Source organism: Puccinia triticina, chromosome 5A, assembly GCF_026914185.1.
Source record: "Puccinia triticina chromosome 5A, complete sequence".
Classification (NCBI taxonomy): Eukaryota; Fungi; Basidiomycota; class Pucciniomycetes; order Pucciniales; family Pucciniaceae; genus Puccinia; species Puccinia triticina.
The window spans coordinates 3,063,826-3,087,608 of record NC_070562.1 but is presented as its reverse complement, the minus strand read 5'-3'; the positions used below and the strand labels follow the sequence as shown (position 1 = coordinate 3,087,608).

At 45.4% G+C, this 23,783-nt stretch overlaps 6 protein-coding genes across 6 annotated transcripts; 3 read left to right on the top strand and 3 right to left on the bottom strand.

Annotated features, from left to right (window-relative positions):
* Positions 1-1,276, top strand: PtA15_5A380 (uncharacterized protein; the record flags this gene model as incomplete). Its single annotated transcript, XM_053169135.1, has 5 exons — positions 1-73; positions 139-422; positions 482-770; positions 833-886; positions 972-1,276. 5 exons carry the CDS (start codon positions 1-3, stop codon positions 1,274-1,276), a joined length of 1,005 nt encoding a protein of 334 aa, XP_053020362.1.
* A 2,181-nt stretch (positions 1,277-3,457) lies between these two features.
* Positions 3,458-4,012, bottom strand: PtA15_5A379 (uncharacterized protein; the record flags this gene model as incomplete). Its single annotated transcript, XM_053169133.1, has 1 exon — positions 3,458-4,012. One exon carries the CDS (start codon positions 4,010-4,012, stop codon positions 3,458-3,460), a length of 555 nt encoding a protein of 184 aa, XP_053020361.1.
* An 835-nt stretch (positions 4,013-4,847) lies between these two features.
* Positions 4,848-7,127, bottom strand: PtA15_5A378 (uncharacterized protein; the record flags this gene model as incomplete). The annotated part of the gene is made up of 3 exons (XM_053169132.1): positions 4,848-5,114; positions 5,925-6,170; positions 6,615-7,127. The coding sequence occupies 3 exons, from the start codon at positions 7,125-7,127 to the stop codon at positions 4,848-4,850; spliced, it is 1,026 nt and encodes a 341-aa protein (XP_053020360.1).
* A 1,750-nt stretch (positions 7,128-8,877) lies between these two features.
* On the top strand, positions 8,878-9,302 carry PtA15_5A377 (uncharacterized protein; the record flags this gene model as incomplete). Its single annotated transcript, XM_053169131.1, has 2 exons — positions 8,878-9,155; positions 9,224-9,302. The coding sequence occupies 2 exons, from the start codon at positions 8,878-8,880 to the stop codon at positions 9,300-9,302; spliced, it is 357 nt and encodes a 118-aa protein (XP_053020359.1).
* A 9,155-nt stretch (positions 9,303-18,457) lies between these two features.
* PtA15_5A376 (uncharacterized protein) lies at positions 18,458-19,665 on the top strand (the record flags this gene model as incomplete). Its single annotated transcript, XM_053169130.1, has 4 exons — positions 18,458-18,484; positions 18,541-18,635; positions 18,740-19,188; positions 19,250-19,665. The coding sequence occupies 4 exons, from the start codon at positions 18,458-18,460 to the stop codon at positions 19,663-19,665; spliced, it is 987 nt and encodes a 328-aa protein (XP_053020358.1).
* Positions 19,666-22,341: 2,676 nt separating this feature from the next.
* On the bottom strand, positions 22,342-22,934 carry PtA15_5A375 (uncharacterized protein; the record flags this gene model as incomplete). The annotated part of the gene is made up of 2 exons (XM_053169129.1): positions 22,342-22,644; positions 22,710-22,934. 2 exons carry the CDS (start codon positions 22,932-22,934, stop codon positions 22,342-22,344), a joined length of 528 nt encoding a protein of 175 aa, XP_053020357.1.
* Between the last annotated feature and the right edge of the window lie 849 nt (positions 22,935-23,783).

Genomic DNA, 23,783 nt, shown 5'->3' with positions numbered 1-23,783 from the left:
ATGGCCGTGCGCAACCCCAACAGCTTCAACTATTTTATGAAAACAAAGAATGCGAGAGCTGTATTTTGTGGTCGTAAGTAATATCCATTTTGAAATAGAGTTTGATTTGGCTGTAAACGCTCACATTCTACTAAATAGCTCGCAAGGGAGTTAAATGGTCGCCGGGAATGGGGGGGGGTTCTGGTCTCTGGAAAAAACTTTCCTCGGAAGAACAGGCAAAGTACCGGCACCCCGCCTCAACTACAACTCGCCCAGACGGACCTTCTCATCCACAAAATGAAGATGGCAGCCATGAGGCAGACAAGCCTTCCGATGATGATGAACCAATTGTGGCAGCTAACCAGGTCGGAATGCGCAAGAGTATTTCGCTTCTCAGCTCATCCAAGGAAGTTGAGAACTTTCTTGACAAATGGGATGCCGAAGTAAGCTAATTGGCAACGTTTTCTCATTTGAATCTTGCTGACCAATTTTGATCTTGCAGGCAGTAAATGTTGCCGAGACATTTGGGTGTGAGCTGGTGATCTTTGCAGTATCTCGTCATCTTGGGCGACACTCTTTCCAGTACACTCGATACACACCTGGGGCCTCATCCTTTGTCAAAAAGGCCGAACAGGTGGATGGAACCAAATGTTATCCTGCGCGCATGCAATCCTTTATTACCGGTTACACAGTCTCCGATCTTGCAGCTTCCATTGCCATGGTAAATGAGCAGGCTGATAAAGCTGCTAAAGCAGGTTCACATGCACCCGGAGCAAAAGGGGGGAAGGATGGTGAGCCTCAAAAAACAATCACATTTTTCATGGTACTGACATACCTCCTACGCACTCCTTAGCATCTTTTCCTCTCTGTCTGGTTTCAGCAGTTAAAAGAATGTCCAAGTTGATTGGTTAGTCAATTTTTTGATCATCCTGCTGAGCCTTGTACGCTTTTTCAAACGATTATCACTAACACCATGCGTGACCTTGTACCAGCTGAGAAAACGGGGGGTGCTATCACTCAGTGGCCCTGGTCAAAGACCGATTATCGTCTTGCTGAAGTCAAGTACCGATTAGAGTTGCTACCAGGTGCAAAGGTAGCAGCCTCATGGCTTAAACGACCAAGTCGCGGACTCACTCCCAATCGCCAAGCTATTCTCCATTTAGACCTTGACCAAAATCTCATTGACGTCGTTTATGATCCTTCAATCCCCGATGATGTCTCGCCCAAGGACTTCAAGAGCCCCCCCCAATCACCAACACCTAGTAGGAGTAGTCAGTCACCTAATTATCCAGCGTAACATATTGCTTCACACATCTGTTTCTGTTGTTGTTGCCTTGGATTTCTTGTTGCTAGTATCTTGCCACAAATACAAATATATCTATGTGTTACTTGAATTGTGTTTACCCTTGATGCCCTGAATACAACTCTCCTTGTAGTCACACTTTTTTCCTCTTGTTTCCTCTTCGTCACACTTTTTCCCTCTTGTTTCCGCTTTGTCACACTTGTCTCCCTCCTCTTGTTTGACGTATCTTCTAAAATGCTTGCAAATAATTCAACATAAGATTAGCTCAATTTCTGACAATACCCACAAGATCCAACCCTACAGTCTAACTATCCAAAAATGAGCTTGAAATCTCTTGTGTGCTGAAAGTCATACAGTGCTAAAGATAATACATTATACATAGCGGACCAAGCAGCAGCTCACAAATGTTCCCAGCTTTATTCTTTCCAGGCAAAGAAGTTCCCTGGATTGGGTTGAGCTCCAGTATCTCCAAAAATTCATAGATTTTTGTTTAAACCTGTGCTCAGCTTGGCGCATTTAGTAGACATACACAAAAAGGAGGTAAAGATTGGCACTTTGCCTCAGCTTGTTTCAGCACATGTAGTACATAGCCACACATGAAAGCAAGGTACAGAATGTTAATTTGATAATTGCTACCATGGGAATCTATGTTGATCCTGGAAATGTTGATCCTGGAACATCACACCACTGATGCATACAAGCCATGCTCATGGTCAGGCTCCCAAGGTTCCACTTCTATAGTGTTGTTGTTGTTTATGGTACCTGATATTCTAGTGGAAGTATTGATTTCTTCTGGAAGTGGTTACACATATTTGGTGTTACACACATAGCCAAAATATTACTCTGAAGGCACTTTTTTAAGTTTTTACTATTTTGAATTTCAGTCAATAATCATTGGTTTACTTTTGGTTTCTTCAAACACACTCTATGCTGCTGACTTTTGTTAATTCAATGCTACTGATTTTGTTCAACTCTATGTACTTAAGGTTTCCATGTGACTGACATTTTTTATGTGATGTTAAGGTTATGGTTAATCATTTGAGATTTTCTGAGGTTCAGAATCTGTAGTTCAATGGGATTTACATCCTGTATTGTATCATGCTATCCATGAATAATCAAGGAGAAGTATCATGCTATCCATGAAGAATCATTTACCACACTTGTTCTATTTCTTGTATATTTATCAACTTAATTATTTCCATTTTTATTGCTAAGATTTTGTTTGGAAAATTTATTTTGGTATTTTATCAATGGTGTCCTGCTCTTCTAGTTTTTTTCTCCTTGATTATTCATGGATAGCATGATACAATACAGGATGTAAATCCCATTGAACTACAGATTCTGAACCTCAGAAAATCTCAAATGATTAACCATAACCTTAACATCACATAAAAAATTTCAGTCACATAGAAACCTCAACATAGAGTTGACAAAATTCAGTAGCATTGAATTAACAAAATTCAGTACCATAGAGTGTGTTTGAATAAACCAAAAGTAAATCAATGATTTTTGACTGAAATGCAAAATAGTAAAAACTTAAAAAAGTGCCTTCAGATTAATATTGTGGCTATGTGTGCAACACCAAATATGTGTAACCACTTCCATAATAAATCAACACTTCCACTAGAATATCAGGTACCATAAACAACAACACTATAGAAGTGGAACCGTGGGAGCCTGAGCATGAGCATGGCTTGTTGTGGTAAAACACGATTGATGTTTTATGAACAATAGATGAACAAATTGTAAATCATCAGTAACATTTATAAAATAAAATGTCAATATAATGCCAAAAAGGCTGATCTGAACAATGTCTTTCATTATCATTCAGACTAGACTGGGAACAAGTTGACTAATAAATAAGCATCAAATTAATGATAAACACATGCTAGCTTATTCATGATGTGGAATTGGCTGCTTGGTTATCAGGCAACTACTCAGCATATGACTAATGATAATTCATGATGGTAACAGGTTAGTTTTTCAATAAAATAAGGTGATCTCACTCTGTTGGACAACCTTTTCTCACGTAAAATAAAGGAAATATGCAATACTCAATCCAAGTACTTTCATTTCAAACAAAATATATTTCAATGTTTTGCCAGGAAAAATCAACAAACACATGAAAACAAACCAGAGCAGATTAGAATCTAGGAGAATAAATCAAAGAAGATTTTACACATCAGCTTGGTATTCAAAATTGGCTTCGTTAAGAATATTGGACTGATTAACGGCAGTGGCTTCCTGCTCAAGATCTGCAAGCATGGTTTTGGCAAGGATGTTTTCAATATCTTCAAGGTATTGTTGCTCGGATTCGTCTTCTTCATCTGCATCTTCATTGTGGGGTAATTGTCCTTCTGTGATAACTTGCTGTCCATTCATCATCATCACTAGCACCTCGTGCAAGTCACCTGGGATCTCTGTGAGGAAACCACAATCAATTGCGTATCTGATTCGGCTCAGCTGTTGATTCCATAAGGCAAGAAGATTGCTGTCATTGAACTGGGCCGTGGTCTTTTGGAATGCCTCCAGAAGCTGATCGTTCCATTCAACTTGTAAAGTACACGTCTCGGAGTATGCCATGTGGAGAATAGTGGCAACGGAACTGATCTTGTATCGTGCAGACTGTCCCTCCAGAGTTGGATGGTGCATAAAATGGTCTAACTCGGCAGGAATGACTGCCTCATCAGGATCACTCCCAAGATCCTCCCGGCTCCGAACATCCTCCATGTAATCCTTCAAGCAGGTGAGAAGCAAGAGGAGCTGGCAGTGATGCCGTGTGGCCCACCTCATTGCACGTCGAACCTCCCAACTTAGTCGGCGCTTCTCCTCAAGTGCACGATTGAAGCGTGCAAAGGCTCGTATACCTTGCTGCGTGAGTCGGTCCACCGCCCAAGGTTCATTAGCATTTGTGAAAATTCCATCGTTCCAGAAAATGTCATCTGATTGGAGGGAAAGAAGTGCAGTGTATTCAATTATCGGAGGGGCTGGTTGATTTGGGGTGATTTGGATGAAAGCACGGGCTAATCGATTGTAATTATTGAGTTTAGTTCGGAGCTTGGATGCTCGCTTGCGGAGAGCTTCAGTCAGCCTCTGCTGGCCACGGGTACCTGGCTCAGATGAAGTTCATTAGAAAATATTTTGGCTGATGTGGGAACTGCAATTGATAGACATACCAAGGGTAGTACTTTCACCTGCACGACATACTCGAAGCAATGGTTGTTTCTCTTCAACAAGGGCAAGGAATGATCGTCGCAATTCAGTCTTGGCATACCAGACCTTTGTAAGGTTCTCATTTTGAATTCCTAGCTTAAATTTGTCAGCATGGTCCGGTTGGTACACAATTGTATCATCCATGTCCATGACTTACGGCTGAGATCACTATTCTCCTCTGTTTGACGGGCAGTTCTCCTTTGCGCTTCAAGTTGTCTGGCTACTGTTGCACAAGTGCGCGCCCGTGTCAGTGCTTGCTCCGGTGTGATGGCTACAGCAGACCTAGTTGGAGAATCAGCAAAACAAGGTACATTATCAAAAACAGTTTTTGGATTGATTAAGAAGGAAAGATTTAAATAGTTTTTGGACCAATAAATAAGGAAAGATTGAAATACCAAGCCTCATTCAATTCCTCTTCCAAACACAACAGACGTCCAAGTTCAACCTGTTCCCTATCCGCTGTCCGGTTAGTGTTGACATGGTAAGCTTGCTCATCGTTCCATTGTTGTTCGAAAAACTGATTGGTATAGTTGGAACCAGGAGTGTGAGGGTTGGCAACACGATGGAGTTCAGCCAAAGCTAGAGCTGATTCTTCGTGTATTTGATTTGCAGATTCAAGCTTGTGAAGAAGCCAGTAAGCTGAAATGTTTATAAATATTCAGTGTTAATGAAACGGGTGTGAATGATTGTTTAGGCAGCTTACCAGCCATTTCATTCAACTGTGTTGTATAGTACTCCAAGCAAGAATCGAGAGCTGTGAGTCGGTGTAAGCGGGTCGAAACACAAAGACTGGAGATTAACAGTGACTGGAAGGCCCAGAGTCTCTCTAGCCCCTCCCCATCAGAAAGTCCCCACCATTGGTTCAGCCGAGGGTTGTACTTGACCTGACAGGCCCATTCATGCACGTAAGAATGGAAGACTGATGTTCCAAACTTCAGATCTTGTTGTTGTTCTGGTAGAATGTTGCGCTACAAGCGAACAAAGTTCAACTTATCAGAAATAGATTGATGATGAGGAAATGTAAATATCTAGTAACCTTGGTGATATGTGCTTCCAGGTGGCAACCAAGGTCGTATAGAACTCCAATCTTGTGTTGAGGAAAGTCCTCCAAGATGTTGCGAATGATTGATACCGGATAAACAATACACAGTTGATGAGTAAATGTAGCAGGAGTAGGACTGAACCACAGTGGAAAAACAATTGTGATGTACTTACTTTTCACCGGTCTTGTAGATATTAATGTATTTCAGGGGCACGTCATGGCGGCACGCACTTGCAAACAAGCCATTGTCGTCACACTTCTCCCAGGTGGTCTCGCTACGGGTATCGTTTGCTGATTTATGTGTGTCGGCACACGGTGGCTGCAACATGACAACAAGGGGTGGTGAATGCAAGGCCTGGATCACAAAAAGATCAATATCTCACTCACATCAATCCCCACTGCAGCACCCTTGGTTGCGGAAAATTGGGTAGCATCAAGAGCAATGCCGGATGGTGGGATAAAGCTACTGGGATACTTTGACTCTGGCGGGTTGTCCTTGCTTGCGTAGGCGTAGTGACGCTGCTGAAAATTGCCGTCCATGGCAATGATTACATCGGGTTTGTCTGGATGGCCTTTGATTTCACATTCTTGAGGTCCAAAGCAACAGGGGCACTTGATGGCCCACTTTTCACGCTGTGTTAGTTGCATGCCATCGGATAAAATTTTCTTTTGATTTATTTGTATACGCAAATAGAGATCGACACTGCAGGTGAAAGGAACTCGGAGGTTTCGTTTTCGGTACTTCTTACCCCGAGCGTAACATTTGTCTGCATTGCGATTATCAAGGAACAAAGAGAGGGCCTTCACAAATGAAGTGGTGGACAAGGCTGATGATTGCCAGAGCTTATGATGGAATTGGAGCAGTCGAATTGAGAAGGCGGTGCGAGGCTGCTCAGGTGAACTGGCTATATATCCATAATGGATGAGTCGTACAATGTCGGGTATGCACTTGCAGAAAGGGACTTCGTCGGCTGAGTGTTGAACTAGACATAGATATTATATTGTGGGATTTCAGAAAATGTATGGAACCAATTCATGGGGAAGTGATGGCTTACAGAGTAAGTCAACTACATCAACCTTCCGTGTACGGATGTCATCGGGATTACATGTACAAGTGTTTGGAGGCAGCTCGTAGTTTGACGCCTGGGATGTCCAGTTGCTTGTGATTGTCTGACACAAGGTAAAGGTTGCGGTGAGGCTGATTTCCAGTTGGCTCCATCTTTGACTAATTCTCTCTCGGGTTTCAGCGTAACGGCGGACTCGATGGTATGCAGCATGGGCTGCAGTCGGGAGTTCTTCTTCTATGGAAGGGTCTAGTTGTTCATCAAGATAGCTGCCAATCAGTGGCTCGTGTGCTGGGTAGGCTTGATCTGGGTCAGGGAGATGCTGTAACGGTTCGGTCCGATGACGACGACGAAGGGGGGGGATATGGCCAAGTCGTTCAGCAATGTTGAGACTTTCATTACGATCTGCTTGTTCTTCCCGTTCCCGTGAGACATCTCTGAGCTGTCCTTGGGCGGTTCGACGACGGCGAGAGGTACCAGTGTTGATAGTGTTGACACTGCCGTGGGGTCTGTTGCGTCGCGCCATGTGCCTGCGTATATATTTTTGCCAATGTGTTCCACTCAAGGTCCCCAAATCAATAATCTCATCGAGATCCCATACACTTCACAACATTGCGTAACAAAGAAAGCAAAACAAAATAAGAAAGAAACAAGTCAGAATGATTGAGCAATAATGATTGATGGGAAATCGATACATTACGGATTTTTTCCCACTGGCTTGAGGAGTCAGATCGGTCGTAGCACGATTGGAGGACGGTGGTGGTTGGTGTTGCTGAGGTGTGGTTAGGTGCAGCGGATGAGGCAAACAAGGGGCGGGGGCATGTGCGGGATCCGATGATCAGTGAGAAGTAAAAACCGGGTTGCTGCAACTGCCAACGTACCAATCTTGATGCGGGATCTTGCCAGATCCGGATAGAAATAAAAAAAACGCATGTGCGGGATCGGGTGAGTGAAGAGTAAAAACCGGGTTGCTGCGGCTGCGTAACGCATGTTGATGCGGGATCCGAGTTGAAATTGAAAAAAAAGCATGTGGGAACAGGCGAGTGGATCTGCTCGGGGCCGAGTGAAACCAAGATCACAGAACGTACTGTAGAATAGTCTAGGCGCAGCATGTACAGGGACTATACTATAGTCTGTTGAGTATTGACTGGGGTGTTGTATATGCCATGTATTGCATTGATTTGTATTGCAAATACAGTGTATTGTATTGTATTCTTCATCCAATGCAATACACCATATTTTCTGGAATGAGTATTTCCCTGACAATGCAATACATGGATTCTGAGGAAATGTATTGGGAGGCCCAATACAATACAGCAAATCTGAATGCAATTATGGTGTTCAAAATTGCATATGACACGGTTTACATAAAATCATAAAGCCAATTTTGGCTGGGAGATGTCAGCGTGCATAAAACTTAAAGTGACATCTCCCAGCCAAAATTGCAGTTTATGATTTTATGTAAAAAAATCTTATGCAATTTTGAACACCATAAATCTCTCCAATACATTAAAATGTATTGGGAAATCTTCCTGGTTATAGCTTCCCCCTACATATAAGCATAACTACATTAGCATATCTCAGGGGTTGACTGTTGCCCTGGCGGAAATCATCGCTCCCCCGTGGGGGCAATAGGCCCCGGGAACATACAGACAATCAAAAACTCCATTGATCTTTCTCTCTATGTGTCAGTTCCCTTCGAAGTGCACAACAATCACCGACCTCCGCTACCGTTCAATCCGCCGTGCGCCCTAAAACTCTCGGAACCATCGAATTTCTGCTTCTCTCAGTCTGATCGGTAAAGCTTTGACGAGCTTTGCAATCAAGCTCTATTCTAACCAGCTCCTTCAATCATGTTAAGCTACATTTTCTCTTTGATTTGATTTTTTTCAGATCCATATGACTAACTAATCAATACGTCTCTTTGTTTTTATTGTGCAGTCCAGCTTTGTCAACATTGTAGCCTCTCGCCGTTGGTACCCCTCCGCTACCGTTTAATCCGCTGTACACCTTAAAAATCTTGAAACCATCTCTCGACTCTAACGAGCTTCCCAATCAATCTATAACGAGCTTCGCGATTGATCTCTACCGAGCTTCGCGATCGAGCAAGCTTCGCGATCAATCTCTAACAGTAACAAGCTTTGCGATTGCGCTCCAACGAGCTTCACGATTGAGCTCCATCAAGCTCCAAAGAGCTTTGCGATCGAGCTCTAACGACATTCCAAGTACCATCATCACAGCTCTAAAATCTTGCCCTTGGTAATATCCAATCCCCAATGGCACGTTCGACTATTCCTGAAACAGCCTCTTCACCTGCACCATCTCAGGCCACTCGGCCTCCATCCCGACAATCTACTCGCATTATAACTCCTGTCAAGACTCATGGGAAATATATCCCAAGTCAAAACACTCGCCGATCTCATCCAAAAGATAAGCAACAAGACTCTGAATCCGACGCAAGTTTAACCCAGGCAACTCCCCGCCGAAAGAATCGCAAGCGAGTCTCCTCATCATCCACCCATAATCTTCCACGTGGATCATCAGCCGCCTCCAAGTCCAAACACAAGAAACACAAGACAACCAAAAACTCAAATTTGGACCCCGACACTTCGTCCGAACCAGACAAGGACATAGATGGTATGGATCTCGCGCAGGACTCAGGAAAGGAGAACGAAAAGGCCAAGAAGACCCGAGGGGCTAGGATCACTGAATTTGACGACATTGACCTATATTTTGGTCCTCCACAATACGGACCAGGTCAAGTAAGTAATTTTTTAAAATGTGATTTTCCGTGCCATTGTCAATTTCGCACCTTTTGAATTTAATTTCTATGTACATGTAACTGATGGTTTTTTAATCTCCAAAGACCGAAGGAGTCAAGCTCCACTATCCGTGCAAATGGTGCCATGTCGTGTACAAAAAGGCCAAACATACTCGGTCTAATCTAATCAAGCATCGTGATGGAGACTCCGGACGATCACCTTGCCCCGCACAAGAGGAAGCCAGCAAAAATGGTGCTCGGCTACCAGTAACCGTGAAGGAACAAGAGGCCAATATCAAGAAGAAGCAGACCGGTGTATTGACAAAATATGTGCAAGGGGTCTCCTTCAAAAACCGGGCGCTCAACCAGATCCTTGTCTTGTGGCTCATGCAATCAGCACTTCCCTGGAATCGAATCGAGGATACCTTGCTCGCCATTGCTTTTGACTACGTTCAACAAGGAGTCAAGCTTTATTCTTGCATTTGGGCGGCGGCAGAAGCTCATAGACTGTATGTTGGCTTGCAGGAGACGGTTATTGAAAACCTAAATGTATGGTCTTAATCCTGCTCAACCCCCGCATCTGCCGCACAGTCTTTCTTGCTAAGAATTTTGTCTTTCCTTTCGCAGTCGCTTAGATCTAAAATAACCCTCATCCACGATGTCTGGACAACAAAAGGGAACCATCACGCTTTTCTGGGGATTGCCGCCGCTTACATCTCAGAAGACTGGGTCTTCCATATTTGCCACCTGGGATTGAAGTACATTGCGTGGACTCACAAAGGTACTTATCTTGCAGTTCCTTGCGCAAATATCATCACAAAGTTTTCTCTTCACAAAAAGATAAGTTTTAACTTTAAACTCATCCAAATTTCATCTCTCTCATACTTTTATCTAACATTTCTTCCTCATTTCATTACATCCTAGCTCAGACAACCGATTCCGGTTCAAACAATCGCACAATGACTACGGAGGTTGATCGCTTAATCCAACAAAAAACCAACACCGAAATCAACCTCAGCTCCAATCACATACGATGTATGTGCCACAAAATTGCCTTGATTTTGTTGGCAGGACTTAAGGCACTCGGAACCAATGTGGTGGGCTTGACAAAATCAAAACGCCGCACACTTGGCTTTGTTCCAAGTTTAGACTCGGTCACTGAAGAATGCGACAATACAATTGTTCCCAACGAGATACAAGCTTTTGTATCAGATGACAAGGACAATGAAGTTCAATCCAGCAACAAAGATCCAAGTGAGGACGAGATTTCCGTTGTGCCGTTGTCTACCAGTGATTTGCTCAATTCCAGACTTGAAAAGGTTGATTTCGTCATCCAACGCATTACATCTTCATCCTCCAAACGATCCGAGTTTGCTGTATGGGCTCAGAAGCTTGACTACAACGGACCAACTCTGATTGCCGGATACGGTATTCGCTGGAATATCAAGTGGCAAAGCCGGGACCGTGCGTACCAGGCTCGTAGCGTTATCAACAAACTCTTTGAAAATGAGAAAGAACGACAAGATAGAAACGGCGGAAAGAATTTTTTTCAAGATAAAGTGATCACTCACAATGACTGGAAACTTGTTAAGCGGTTGAATGACATCCTTAGTGTGAGTGTCATCAAGAAAACCCATTGGTGCTGTTCCATAGTCTAAAGTTGCTGACTTCTGAAATCAAATTCCGCAATACAGGAATTCTACTTTATCACTAAGAGAATGGAGGGGGATCATTTTTTGGCAGGCCTCATGCTATTGGAGTATCGTTCTATGCACGATTTCCTCAAGAAACGACTTAACTTGTCAAGCGACTACGAGTTCAAATCCATGTTGGCGAAGATGATCGAAAAGACCAACACCTACCTAGACGAGGCCTTGTCATGTGACGCTGTACTTATGGCCACAATGTTGAACCCTTCTTTTCGACTTTCAATTTTTCAGCACTGGTTTCCTTCTTGCCATGAAGATGCCAAGTCCTTGCTTCAACAGCAATACAGCATGCGGAAGGGCCAACTGGCCAACAATGGAGATTCTCGAGCGTCTTCTTTGCCAGTTGAAAGCAGTCAACAACCATCCAAGCATCATTGTCTCCTAGACGATTTTGACCTTTTCCCTGAAGCAGTTCAATCTCCTATTGTGGACGAGTTATCTATTTACCTCGAGGGTAAGTATAAACTAGCTACATCCCACGGAGACCAATGCCTCAATTGGTGGAGAGTAAGCAGTTTATCACTTGAACCAAGTTGCGTGTATCGTCATTTTGCTTATTATTTCATCTTTCTGTTGGTACTCAGGACCACCAAAGCAAGTTCCCAATATTGGCTTCGTTGGCCAAGGATTATTTGGCTTGCTCAGCCACCTCCGCTAGCGTTGAAAGGTGCTTCTCTGCCGCAGCAGATGTATGCGGAAATGACCGAGGAAGTCTGGCCCCCAGGACTATCAAGCAATCAGTCAGCTGTCATCAGTGGTTACGCCAAGGATTCAACGCCGGTGCAAGCTTTGAATCAGCTCAAGGTATTGTTGCTCAGAAACTGTCTGACTTGGAAGAGGAGAAGACAAAATTGGCTACTTGCGCTTCCGGTGATTACAGTGATTAAAAAATCTTCAAACAAATCAAGATTGTATTGTATGTCAATTATTTTTCCTTGTTTATGAGTATGTTGTTATATCACTTCTCTTTCCCTTCTGCGCATACTGCCTTGGCTCCATGCATGTATGGTACAACACAAGAATCTACCTTATATGTTGTTAGACCTATTTTTAAAAAAATACAACTGATACTGTATTGGTATTGCATTGGGATTCCAATGCAATACAAAATACACATCTCTTTTGTATTGGCAATACCAATACATTTAATTTGTATTGCATTGGAAGGCCAATGCAATACATGTATTCACAGAAGTATGTATTTATTCAAAAATACAATACACTGTATATGCATATGCAATACACGTACTGTATTTGTTTCACCGTTGCTCAGAGCCCCACAAGGGGCACTCATTTTGTGTAAATAGTATTGTAATATCATTGCTTATCATGTACACCACGGCTGCAAAAAAAGTATCTTGCTACCGTTCCCAAACGTTTCAGGTTTTGAAACGGTCCCTGGGAACGTTTCCGGTTGTAAAGTGGTTCTTGGAAACGTTTCCAGTTGAAACATGGTCACTCATAACGTTTCTGGTTGCCCAAGGGTTCCCAGAAACGTTTGAGTTTTTGAAACGGTTCGACAAAACGTTTCAGGCGTTTTCAACCACTCTGCAACGTTTCACACAACCAAACTGGTTGACATGAACGTTTGTGCATGCCTACTGATCACAAACGTTTGAAAATGGTTTGCCAGACCAATTCCGTTCGAGAAAACGTTTGCATGGCCCTCAGTTGGTTGGCGAAAACGTTTACCGCGCATACAACGTTTAATGTAACGTTTTTGAGCAATGTAAATGTTTACGGTCAAATTTAAAGTTTCTTGAAACAATTTTGAGCTATGTAAACGTTTAGGACCGGTTTTGACAAAACAATAAGTTAATAAAACGTTTGCACAACCAAGTGCAAAGGTTTTTTCGGATATCAAGCTCTCAAGTCTCCTCCAACCATCACATCCCCTTGTTCCCCATTCCGCCCATTGCAATGTCCTCCCCCGCCCCATCCCCTTCAGACTACGGAGTTTCCCAGGAACCGCGACAAGGCCCGATGCACCGCGACGATGAGGCGCCGTTTGGCGTGGCCACTGCTTGCAACCTCCGCGAACTTCATTACGTGGCTCCAACCACCACCTCCGGCATCACGTTATTCATCAACTACAAGCTCTTCGCCAAGGTCCGATATGATGATGAGGATCATCACTCCTACAGAAGCATCGAGACGGAGCGCCATCTCACCCCCGTCCACATAAGCGGCCAGGACATGCAGGCCATGGAATTCCCGGAGTTCAAGGCGCGCGTCATGAAAGCCATTCGCTGCCAGGCCACCAACAGATACTTGCTCGACATACTGGCGGTTTACGCCGATTTCAGGGGACTCCTCACTTGGAACTACGGGTTTACGCAAGGTCCGGTCCCTCAGCCTGTCAATATCGCGATGCAACCAATCTCGTGCTTTTCCGTCTTCAAGTACAAGTCCATGGACATTTACGCAGGGCGTAGGACATACCTTTTGCTAGAGATGGACCCAGCGTCGATTACTCTCCAACCCAATGCAGTAATGTCCTTACTAGTAAGTCCCTCTCCTGCTGCCTCCCTTCATCCCTGCTGACAATATCCGCTATTCTTAGTGTCGCCACAGAATGGCCGGATTTATCTTAGAGGAGATCCCAGATGACAACCGACAACAGCTGTAGCGATTGCGCGGCGGCACCAAACAGGCCAAAGCTCCAAGTCCTCGCCTTGCGGGTCCAGTCCTCCTCCCCGATGCTATGCCAATTGACTCCCGATCTTGTGATATGTCTTGTCTTCAGTCTACTGTAATTTGATCAGTCTATTCCTATTTCTTGCTTGAATGCTGCTCTCTCTATCTCTCTCAAGTGAATGTGCTACCCTTGTCTATCAGTCTATCAGTCTATCTGTCTCAATTCCTGCCATGCAAATACATGATACATATAACCAAAACTTCTCACAATGGGTCTGTTTTATAAGCTATAAGAAGCAATTTCACCCACAATTGGTCTGATTATAACTCTCCCAAAATATTTTCATCAGACAATATCAAACAAGTTTCTACTCAGATTTCTGTTAAACACCTATACTATCTAAATGATTTGATGAATGAAAAAATGATTTGATGAATGAAAACTGATTGCATAGAATGCACAACAAGACACAGAATGCACAACAAGACACAAGTAAACAAACACCAATTAATAATATTGATAATCTGACTGGCATATAATGCTCATCAACTTATCACATAAGAGCCCAAATAGTAATGGTGGTTATGAATCTTCACTACACAATGAATGAAACATGTTATATGGGGAGGAAATACTTTCAGTTGCCCTCCCTTTGCCACATATGCAACCCTTTCTCCAGAGCTAATGTCATCACATCTTCAGGTATGGGACGAACAAACAGGTTTGAATGCAGACGGTGTAAATATGGTGCATGATGTGACACTGCATTGAGCAGGTAGCTGTTCATGGGATTGTGCTCTATATAGTTCACGTGGGTTCCTCCTTCTTGGCGTCCAGTTAGAGGCATGAATTTGGTCCTGACTGGGCAATCCGCTGCAAAGCAGTTATGCTGAACATTGATGGTGCATATGATGCGCTAGATTAAATAACATGGATTGAATCAGTCAATGAATAATATAATCAGAGTTCATGATTAATATGATTAGCATTTTCCAAGTCTTAATTTCCATTGATGGCTCACCTGTGCAGGCTCATAATAAAAACTTAACTCCTTGACCAGAATTTCCATCTGATTCTCTGGCTGAGTACCTGATTTGGTGCATCTCTGTATTTTTGCATAGAACTGATTATTTCCCACTTCCCATATGGAATCCACACATCCAATCATACCATTGGGAAACATACGGTCTTGGGTCTGTTATCTCCATCCACGAAATGTTTGGTTAGCACAAAAACTTGCAGAATTGAGACAAATGGGATTCACCAAGACAAAAGTACCATCGCGGATGACTTCCTTATCATCCAATTTGACAGCTTGAACCTTTGTGATGAGAAGTGTGGGGAAATTCCTCAACAGAGGCACTGGGACAAGTTCCCCTGCTTTGCGTGCCCCCCTGTGACCATGAATGGTTGGTTTGAGTTGGCCAGATCCAAACCAATTTGAATTGTATCCCATGGCTTTTTGGATAAACACATTATTATCAAAAAGTGCTTGTACTTCCATGGATGCTTGAAAATATCTAAGGTGTTCATGATCATATAGTATGGCTCCTGATAACAACAACCTTATGATGTTGAAGTTGTTGAAGTAGGTGGCTATATCCCTGCTTGGGCTTTGGCGGTTGGAATGAATGGAGGCATTCCTTATCACCCCATTGAAACTCTCAAATTTTTCAGTAGCAAACAAGCTTGCTGGGCCATATCTGCGTATTGATTCGGGAAGATGCAAGATATGATGAAATTTTGGTTTGTTTGCCCACCTGCCATTCATGATACACACGTGATATAAGAATAGATGTATTCAATTTTCCATTTCCCAAATGAATTCGTCCATATTGTTTATGTGAGTCTGAAATGCCATACTTGCAATTTGGCACAGTGAAGTCCAGATTTCCTGCTGTTGCTCATTCATCATGGGGAATAACACAAATGGGGTGGCCTGAAGGATCAGTCTGAATTCTTTCCCTATGAGGCTTTTGTAATGCTGAATCATATATTGCGGCTGTATTGGAGGACCATTCATTCCTTCTGTATTGAATGCGCGCCAGCGTGCTTCCAGTTCTGGGTGATCAGATTCTTTCAGTTGACCCATGAAATCTTTCCAAAGGTATTTGACAACCCCAAGAAGTATAACATGTAGTATTTCTATTGGAGTATCCTTGCAACCATCAAATGCTATCAAATGAGCAAAGGGGTTAATCATCCTTTTGGGGGTATCTGCCTGCATTTTGACTATTCTCAACCTTTCTTCATAATCAGAGCGTTTCAGGTCAATTAATGCAAAATTGATGCGGTCCCTGATTCCATATGCTTGATGCTTTCTTTCAAATTCCTTTTGGGTGCCTGATTGGGAGGTTTCCCATAAGTCATATGTATTTTCTATTGTTTCTTGCCATGTGCGTGGGGGTGGCATATGAGGGTGGCCAAAAAATTTTCTGAGGTATTCCATTGTGCATCTTTCCTCCCCTTGAGGGCATTGCAGTCCGCACATGCGACAGGGGTTGTTGGAGGTTCCTGGGTTTGGTGTATTGGTAACTTCAGCAGCCATGGGTGAATCTCCAACAAATGCAAGCATAACAGTCATGAACATGACTTCTTTCTTAACACTTGAATCATAAGCAATACTACCTGCTGTGGCCAATTCACTGCAATTTCATCTGGTCAATCATTACAGAATTTTGTCATAAAGGTGATAGGTTAACTTACTTCAACTCTTGAACTATGGGTTCAGCAAGCTCCAGAGGGCCTGCCCGATTAGATGTGCATATAAAATGGCAATTGTACTCCATGTTTGAGAGGCTTGGGGGCAGGCCACTGAGGGTAAAGCAAAATGAGTTGTGCTTATTCCATTGCTTGGACTTGTTACCTGACGTGTCATCTGCATACAAGGTGATAGGTACATGACGTATTATCTTCCCATTTGCTTCTTCCCGCCAAGGATTTGGAACTGGAATCTTCCTTGTGCCACCACCAGGAATACATTCTGAATGAATAGGTAGGAAAGTCAGTTTGAAATCACCATTATTTAGTGAGTGTGAATGAAAACTCCTTGCCATATATGCAGTGATTGCATTTTGCTATCAACAGTCCGCCTACAGATGTGAATATTTGATCATATTTCAGGCGGAAGTGTGATACTGGGATTTCGTCAAGAAGGTGGTGGGTATACGGCAGGTGCCCTGGAACCAACATCTGTGTGACATTGATCCTTACATTGTTGTGGATTTCCACAACATTGCAATATTTAGGCCTGATGCATTTGGAGTATAGTATATCCTTGTATTTGTAAAAATATACTGGAATCATTATTATATCAGGTCCAAGTGATTGGGACACTGTGACTGGCTCATATATATAATAATGCTTGTCATGAACTTCAACCATTTGCACTCGGCACTCCCGGGGAAGCTCCTCTCTCCATTTGATACTTTGACACAGTGCGTAGATGTTTTTACCCTTTGGGTAATGGGGGTAAAACTCCATGTGTTTGGAAACAAGAGGATTGGCCAGTTCCTGGTGGATTAAACATATGGAATTAATCAGCTTCCTCATTAACATGTTACACCCCAAGTGAAATATCTGTATTACCCCTGCTGTGAGATCTTTCAAGCTGATCATGTAAGTCTTGTTTTGGAATACAGAGATGTTTTGCTTGATTTCATATTTCAAGATGTTGTCACTTATGCGGGTCCGGGCCCTTCTGATGGTGTCCCAGTGGGGAAGGTCCATGTTGCACAATAATAATATGGACCGGATCTTATCATAGATCTGGCCGGACATTATTGTGTGCAAGTGTCCAAGCATCAGGGTTCCAACCAGGTACTGTGGTGAATTGTGATAAAATAAATTGTTGATCAGCAGATGAAGGCATCTTCAGCATGGAAAAGATAGAACATACCTCCTTGTTGGGGAATGGGTACCAGGGACAATTAATATCCACCTTGTAAGTATTGGGAGCAGAATATGTTGTTGGGGTCAGCCCCAAATTTTGTAAGTGGGATTGAATGATATCTTCCTGATCTTGAAAGAAATCATGAAGGTCCAGACTGTGTTCAGAGTCATCATTGGATGAAGAATCATCAGAGTTGTGACCAAATTCGTCAGGTCGCATATCATCAATGTATATTGGGAGTGGCCTGGGTTCCTCCAAAGGTAATGGGCCAACATAGGTGCCATCTTCCATGTCAACATCATCTCGTCCTTGAGGTTGAGGACCAGGCGCAGGTGGTGGCTGATATAGTAGTGCTTGCATTTGTGCCAATTTGTTCACATGGGTCCTAGATTTTACGTGGGCAGCAATACTTTTGGGAAGACAAGGCCTAACCCCACATACAAGACACCTATATCTCACTTTTCCATTCCTTGGAGCCAGTTTTTCAAACCCTAAATGGCAGCATCCAAATCAGCATCAGCCAAATCCAAAGAGCAGAGCACAGATCCTTACCAGGTATTTCTGCAGACATGGCCCCTAAAATTAACCCGGTTGAGGAAGAAAAAAAATTTTATGTGTTGTGTTGTGAGGGATGGTAATTTTTAGATGTGATTTTTTATAAGTATCCCTCTGGTTATTTCAAGATAATAAAGTGTAAGGATGATAAAAGAAAGAATAACAAAGTGGTGGGATATGTGTCTATTGGCACTCAAACACAGTCCTTAAATAAAGGGGGGAAAACTGCCCACACCGGAGTGGAGGGGAGCCTTAGCGCTGCGCATACCGCAGTATCCGAGTTCCCCCGACCGCATCGGAGATGTATCCCTCGCTCCTGATCCACCAAGTCCCCTCAACTCCCCCAGACACTCCCCTCCGTCGTGATCCATCCCCAGACCCCAGCCGATACCTGCACCTCCACCGCCGATACAAACTGGCTCGACCCCGCTAGAACCTCCTGCCACGTTGACCGTCCTGGTTGATAACGGTGTCTCCGAGTAAGTCCCCCAAGTTTCCTTCCCCCGACCGCATTGGAGATGTATACCTCGCCCCTGATCCTCAACTCCCCCAGACACTCCCCTCCATCGTGATTCATCCCCAGACCCCAGCCGAGACCTATGTATCACCCGCAAGTAGACAATCCTCGGCCCGACGCTGCCGGTAACTATCCTCGCCCCAACGCTAATGCCGCCGGTAACTATCCTCGCCCCGACGCTAATGCCGCCGGTAACTATCCTCGCCCTGACGCTAATGCTCCCGGTAACTATCCTCGCCCCAACGCTAGCGGTAACTGGCCAATGCCAGGTGGAGATGGGTGGGACTTGTTACATGATGAACACCAACCGGCTCTCGCCGCTTGTGCACCGCTTCAGTCTAGCACACACCACGGGGCCCCAGGTGGATTGCCATTGCCTATGATGGCAAGCCAAGGGGGATTCCAAGGCCACCCAGCTAACGATCACACTACTGGTCAGACCGCAGGCCCCAGGGCGGCCTCAGGCGCATCATACCAACACTCCTTGGCGGCCGGGCCCCCAATGAATCCCACCAGTAAGCTACAGCTACATTTTCCTCTTTGCTCGGGGTATAACACTGAATGGTACTCCCCCAGCGCCCACCCACTCATACCACGGCCGGCAAGGCGCGAGCGACCCCGGTGGACCTGGACCGATCCGGCATACCCCAACTAACCCAAGCCCAAGCCCGTACCGCTATAGCCGCCATGAGCCTCTGGCCCGACATGAGCGGCCCTCGGCGTCACCTGAACAAAGCCGCAGACCGACCCAGATGGCTTCCGGGCCCCTTCCACCGACTGGCGGTGCAGGCATGAGCAGCCCACCTGCATCGGAGCGGCCCCTTTCCGCCGCGACGAGCTGGAACTCAAGCCGCTCAGAAAACTCGTTGGCTTTGGTACGTCCCGATACTCTCACATTCATCAGAGACAACATCGGCACGCTTCGTGCCAACATTGCCAACACTGAGGAGTTTATCAGGGTTGCCGCGCCAGTATTTAACGTAAGTCAATAGACAGTCCACCCCCCCCTTACCATAATTCCTCCCCAGGTGACTGACCTGTCTCTCACCGCGGGACATTATGCCCCCCCCCCGATCACAAACTAAATAGATACCCAAGCACGAGAGATGGCCAGCAGCCATGGTCATGATTCTTGCGGGGCTTGAGGACATCCAATCCGGTATGGTCACGAAGCTGGTGAGCGAGTTGAAATCCTGCACCGAGGAAGCGAGTCGACCGGCAACCACAACCCTACTGGCTCCCAAATCAGAAGTGGTGGGCACCCTCAAGAACTTTGTGCACACCAATCTTTGTATTGTGTTACTTGATGGCTCTCTCGACGCTTATGGCCGCCTCCGTGGACAACGTATCAACGGAGCTGTCACACCTTTCACGGCCGTGAAGGTGGGTCAATTGAATTTCTGCCCTTGTAAGCCTGGACCCGCAGCTGATCAAAAGTGTTTGCTTGCTTGCGATCAAGCAGGTCCTCATTGGCGAGCAGGACTCGGCATTCCTCTCCCAATTTCCCGCCAATTGGCAAGACAATGACGTGTGGAACTCGCAATTCGACACCCTTATCACCAATGACCTGAAGGCCGAGAAGCACAAACTGGTTGGTCTCATTTCATCCAACCTCCCAACCACGGGCAAACCACCACCTCCGGTCCCCGACCTATTTGACCTCGTCGAGAGTGTGTTCTCGGGAATGCTGCCGCGCTACAAGGATGCCTGCCCCAAGAAGATCAATGCGGAGGTGAAGGCGCCGGCCAAGGCTCGACTGGCCCACATGCGAATGGTTTTCAACCTCAACCGTATCGCACGTGACGAAGGCAGCAAGGTGACCTTCTGGCATCAACTGGACAACAACCTCTACACGCGGATTGGTAAGCCGCGCCTGTACCACTTTGCATTTGCTTGGCTGATCCTGAAGAAGGATCGAGCCCTGTGGAACAAAACCAGAACGGTTAACGATGTCGACCCCGCTGACTTTGCGTTGCCAACCAAGGAAGAAATCAAGGCTGAATGTGAGAATCAACGGGCTCGGCGCCAAGGTCAAGATCCAGCATTGCCTCCCCCTGAAGATACATTGGACCTTGAGGACATGTAGCCCGGCCCGGATTCCTCATACTTGCTCTCTCTTCTCTCTATCTTGTCGTCTATCCTATCCGTCGTCTATCCTATCTACAACTTTGATTGCCTGTCACGTCATCTATCTATCTTGTTGTCTATGCTATCTATCTCTTTGATCACCGTTTTAGGTCTGTCTATGTTGTTGTGTATATTGGCAATGGTTCTAGCTCCATCTCACATCTTGTCTATCTCAGTTTCTTATCGTTATATTACTACGACGGCGCAATACAACATATGATGAATGTCTATTCTACTCTACAACTGGTTGATCGGAGTAATACGGAATTGGCGGCCGGGAACGTCCGGCAAAACGTTTTGCAGGGTGAAGCCAAACAGTTTTGAGAGCACCCGGCAATTACAATAACGTTTTCCGTAACGTTCTCAGAAACTGCAACGGTTTTCCATAACGTTCGCCGTTTCCAAAAACGTTGTCAATTGAGTTGCGTGGTTATCCAAACGTTTCCCTCAACCTTCCTTGTTGGTGGAAACATTGGAGGTGTTCACATAAACGTTTGAGCTAACTCATCAAGTTGGGGGAACCACATCCCAACTTTATTAGTTTCAATTCCGTTTGGGTGACGGTTCCTCAACTTTTGTTCAAATATCTCCCCAATCTTCTCAAAGTGGTTTCCGTGGGGGCTTCGCCCCGACGTATCGTACCAATTGTATTGCGAACGTTTTGGAAACCATACCACAACCACGTCAAAACGTTCGCTTGCAGCCGTGGTGTATAATCTTGTGTATCTGAGAGGTAGGTGTAGCAAACTAACAAGTTAATAAACAGTGGGGAGGAGACTCGTGTATCTGGGAGGTAGATGTAGCAAACTAACTAGATAATAAACTGGGGGGAGGAGGCATATAGATTGGAGGAGAGAGAGGGAGCAAGAGGGAGGGGAGTAAGGAGCGGATACTAGTTTGGTGGTCCAAGTTCAATCTCGACCTCAGGCGCATTTCGGGCTTGGAGAATAGATTGCGCACGCGCCTCAGCCTCTTCTTCAGATGGAGGTTGTTGATATGCTGGTTCATGACTCCGGATGGTTTTCACATCATCCCAGAGTTGCTTGTCAATGTTGAAAATTAGCTTAGCATAAGCGGTACCATACCCTGGGGACTTCCTCCTTAATGAGGCAAGGTCCTTGTCAATGTCATCCCAGAATGACACTTGCTTTGACTCGTTCTTGTTGCACAGGTTGAATCGATTGAGGTTGACCATGAAGCGGATGTAGCACAACCTTACCTTGGCCCCCAAGGTAATTTGCTTGTCCGAGTGAATCTGCTTTGCACTGTGTTTTTTGAACGTCGGATGGAACACGGAGTAGATGTTGGCGATGAGAGTCCAAAGGGATGGTACCTTGTCCGATCCTTTTCCGGTCATGCTGGCCTTGAGCAAAGTGGCAAGGATTGATTTCTGCTCTTTGATACAGTCAGAGACCAGGCCCTTGAAGTAAGACTTGTTTCCGCCTTTGTTGTAGTTTGCCGGTAGGTGCGTGGCACGGAACTCTTGGGGTTCCTGGGCAATGGCAGCCTGGCAACCCGCATGTCAGTGATTTGAGTGATTGTCAGGCAGTTTCATCATTGGTCTGAGTCACAGGATGGGTACTCATGGTGACGCGATTGAACAGTGTGTCCAACACCTTCAAGCGACGGGATGCCCAGCTGCCATAGGACTGAAGGTCCACTCGGAGCAGGACTTTGTGTACGGTGTTTTGGAGGTGGGCCTTGAAATCCGTACTATAGCCCTGCGAGGGGTCCGGCGTTGAGTGGGCCGCAGTTGGCTCCGCAACGGGGATTGCAGATGGCTGCTGAGGGGGGGGGGGGGGCACGGTGGAGGGCCAATAGCAAGATCGCAAGGGTGCATTCTTCTGAGGTCATCTACAAACAAGATGGGTTAGTGGATGTGACCCCCATGGGATTTCACAACACTAACCTGTATTAGTGGCTGTGCCCGTTGAATAAGTTCACTGCTGAGGGTGAAGGAGCTCTCGACCAGTTGCAGGGCATTCCCAATCAATTCAAGGTTGTCTGGGCGGACTCCGACGAAGCCCATAAAACTCAAATGGGAGGATTGGCTTGGGGCAGTACTGGCGCTAGGGGGGCTGTAAGGCATACCTGGACTGCCCTGCGGCGGATATGGCGAGGGAGGTGGACCCATTTGGGTAAAAGTCGGCAATTGCTGGGGCCCAGCTTGGCTCTGGCGATTTGAAACGCCTAAGGAGTGCGGGGATGGAATGTGATTAGGTAGATGGCCATCATGTCATTCTCCAGCGCGCAAGGGACTCACCGGGAGGGTTTGGGCCTTGCGCAAAGCCCGGGCCTCCATGGCCCTGATCCACCACGTCCATCAGTCAAAGATCAACATGTTGGTCTTGCGCCATGCGAGTGTGGCTGTGGTTGAATCTGAGTGGGTCCATGCAATGCAGGGCCATGTTAGAGTAGTTGTATTGGCCGTGATCAACACGGCCATTGCTTGGGAGGAGGGGATTTGACAGTGGCCCGCAGTTTGAGTTTGGGTCGGACAACGGATTTGGGTTGCTGTCAAGCTGGTCCCATGAGGGGCTGCAACATGTTTGCGTTTTCAATGACCTGTGTCCTACAGCGGTCTCATATGGGTAAGATAAGCGTTGGGGTCAGTTGGATCTCATGATAAAGGGGTATACTTGCGGGTTTTAGTTTGATATGTTACAGGCGTTCAGGAGCGTTTGCGGTTTCACAACAGACTTAAGGGAAGGGTGGTGGCTCATAGAACACTCACCCATGACCGCAGGAATGAAACCGTGAGAACCGATTGAGATTGGCCTTTCCAATGGAGCCGGACTTCTGACGGGGTCGGAGAAAACCTCAACCGTTGCTGCGGACCAGACTTGACTGTGGGGCCAAGCTGCGTGCATGCCGCGCAAAATCCTGACTTCCTTGCCTCTTGCCACAAACCACCCACAGTTGGGTTCAACAAGCCAAAACACAACATTTCAGAATTAAACCCACCATATTCCACCCCATCTCT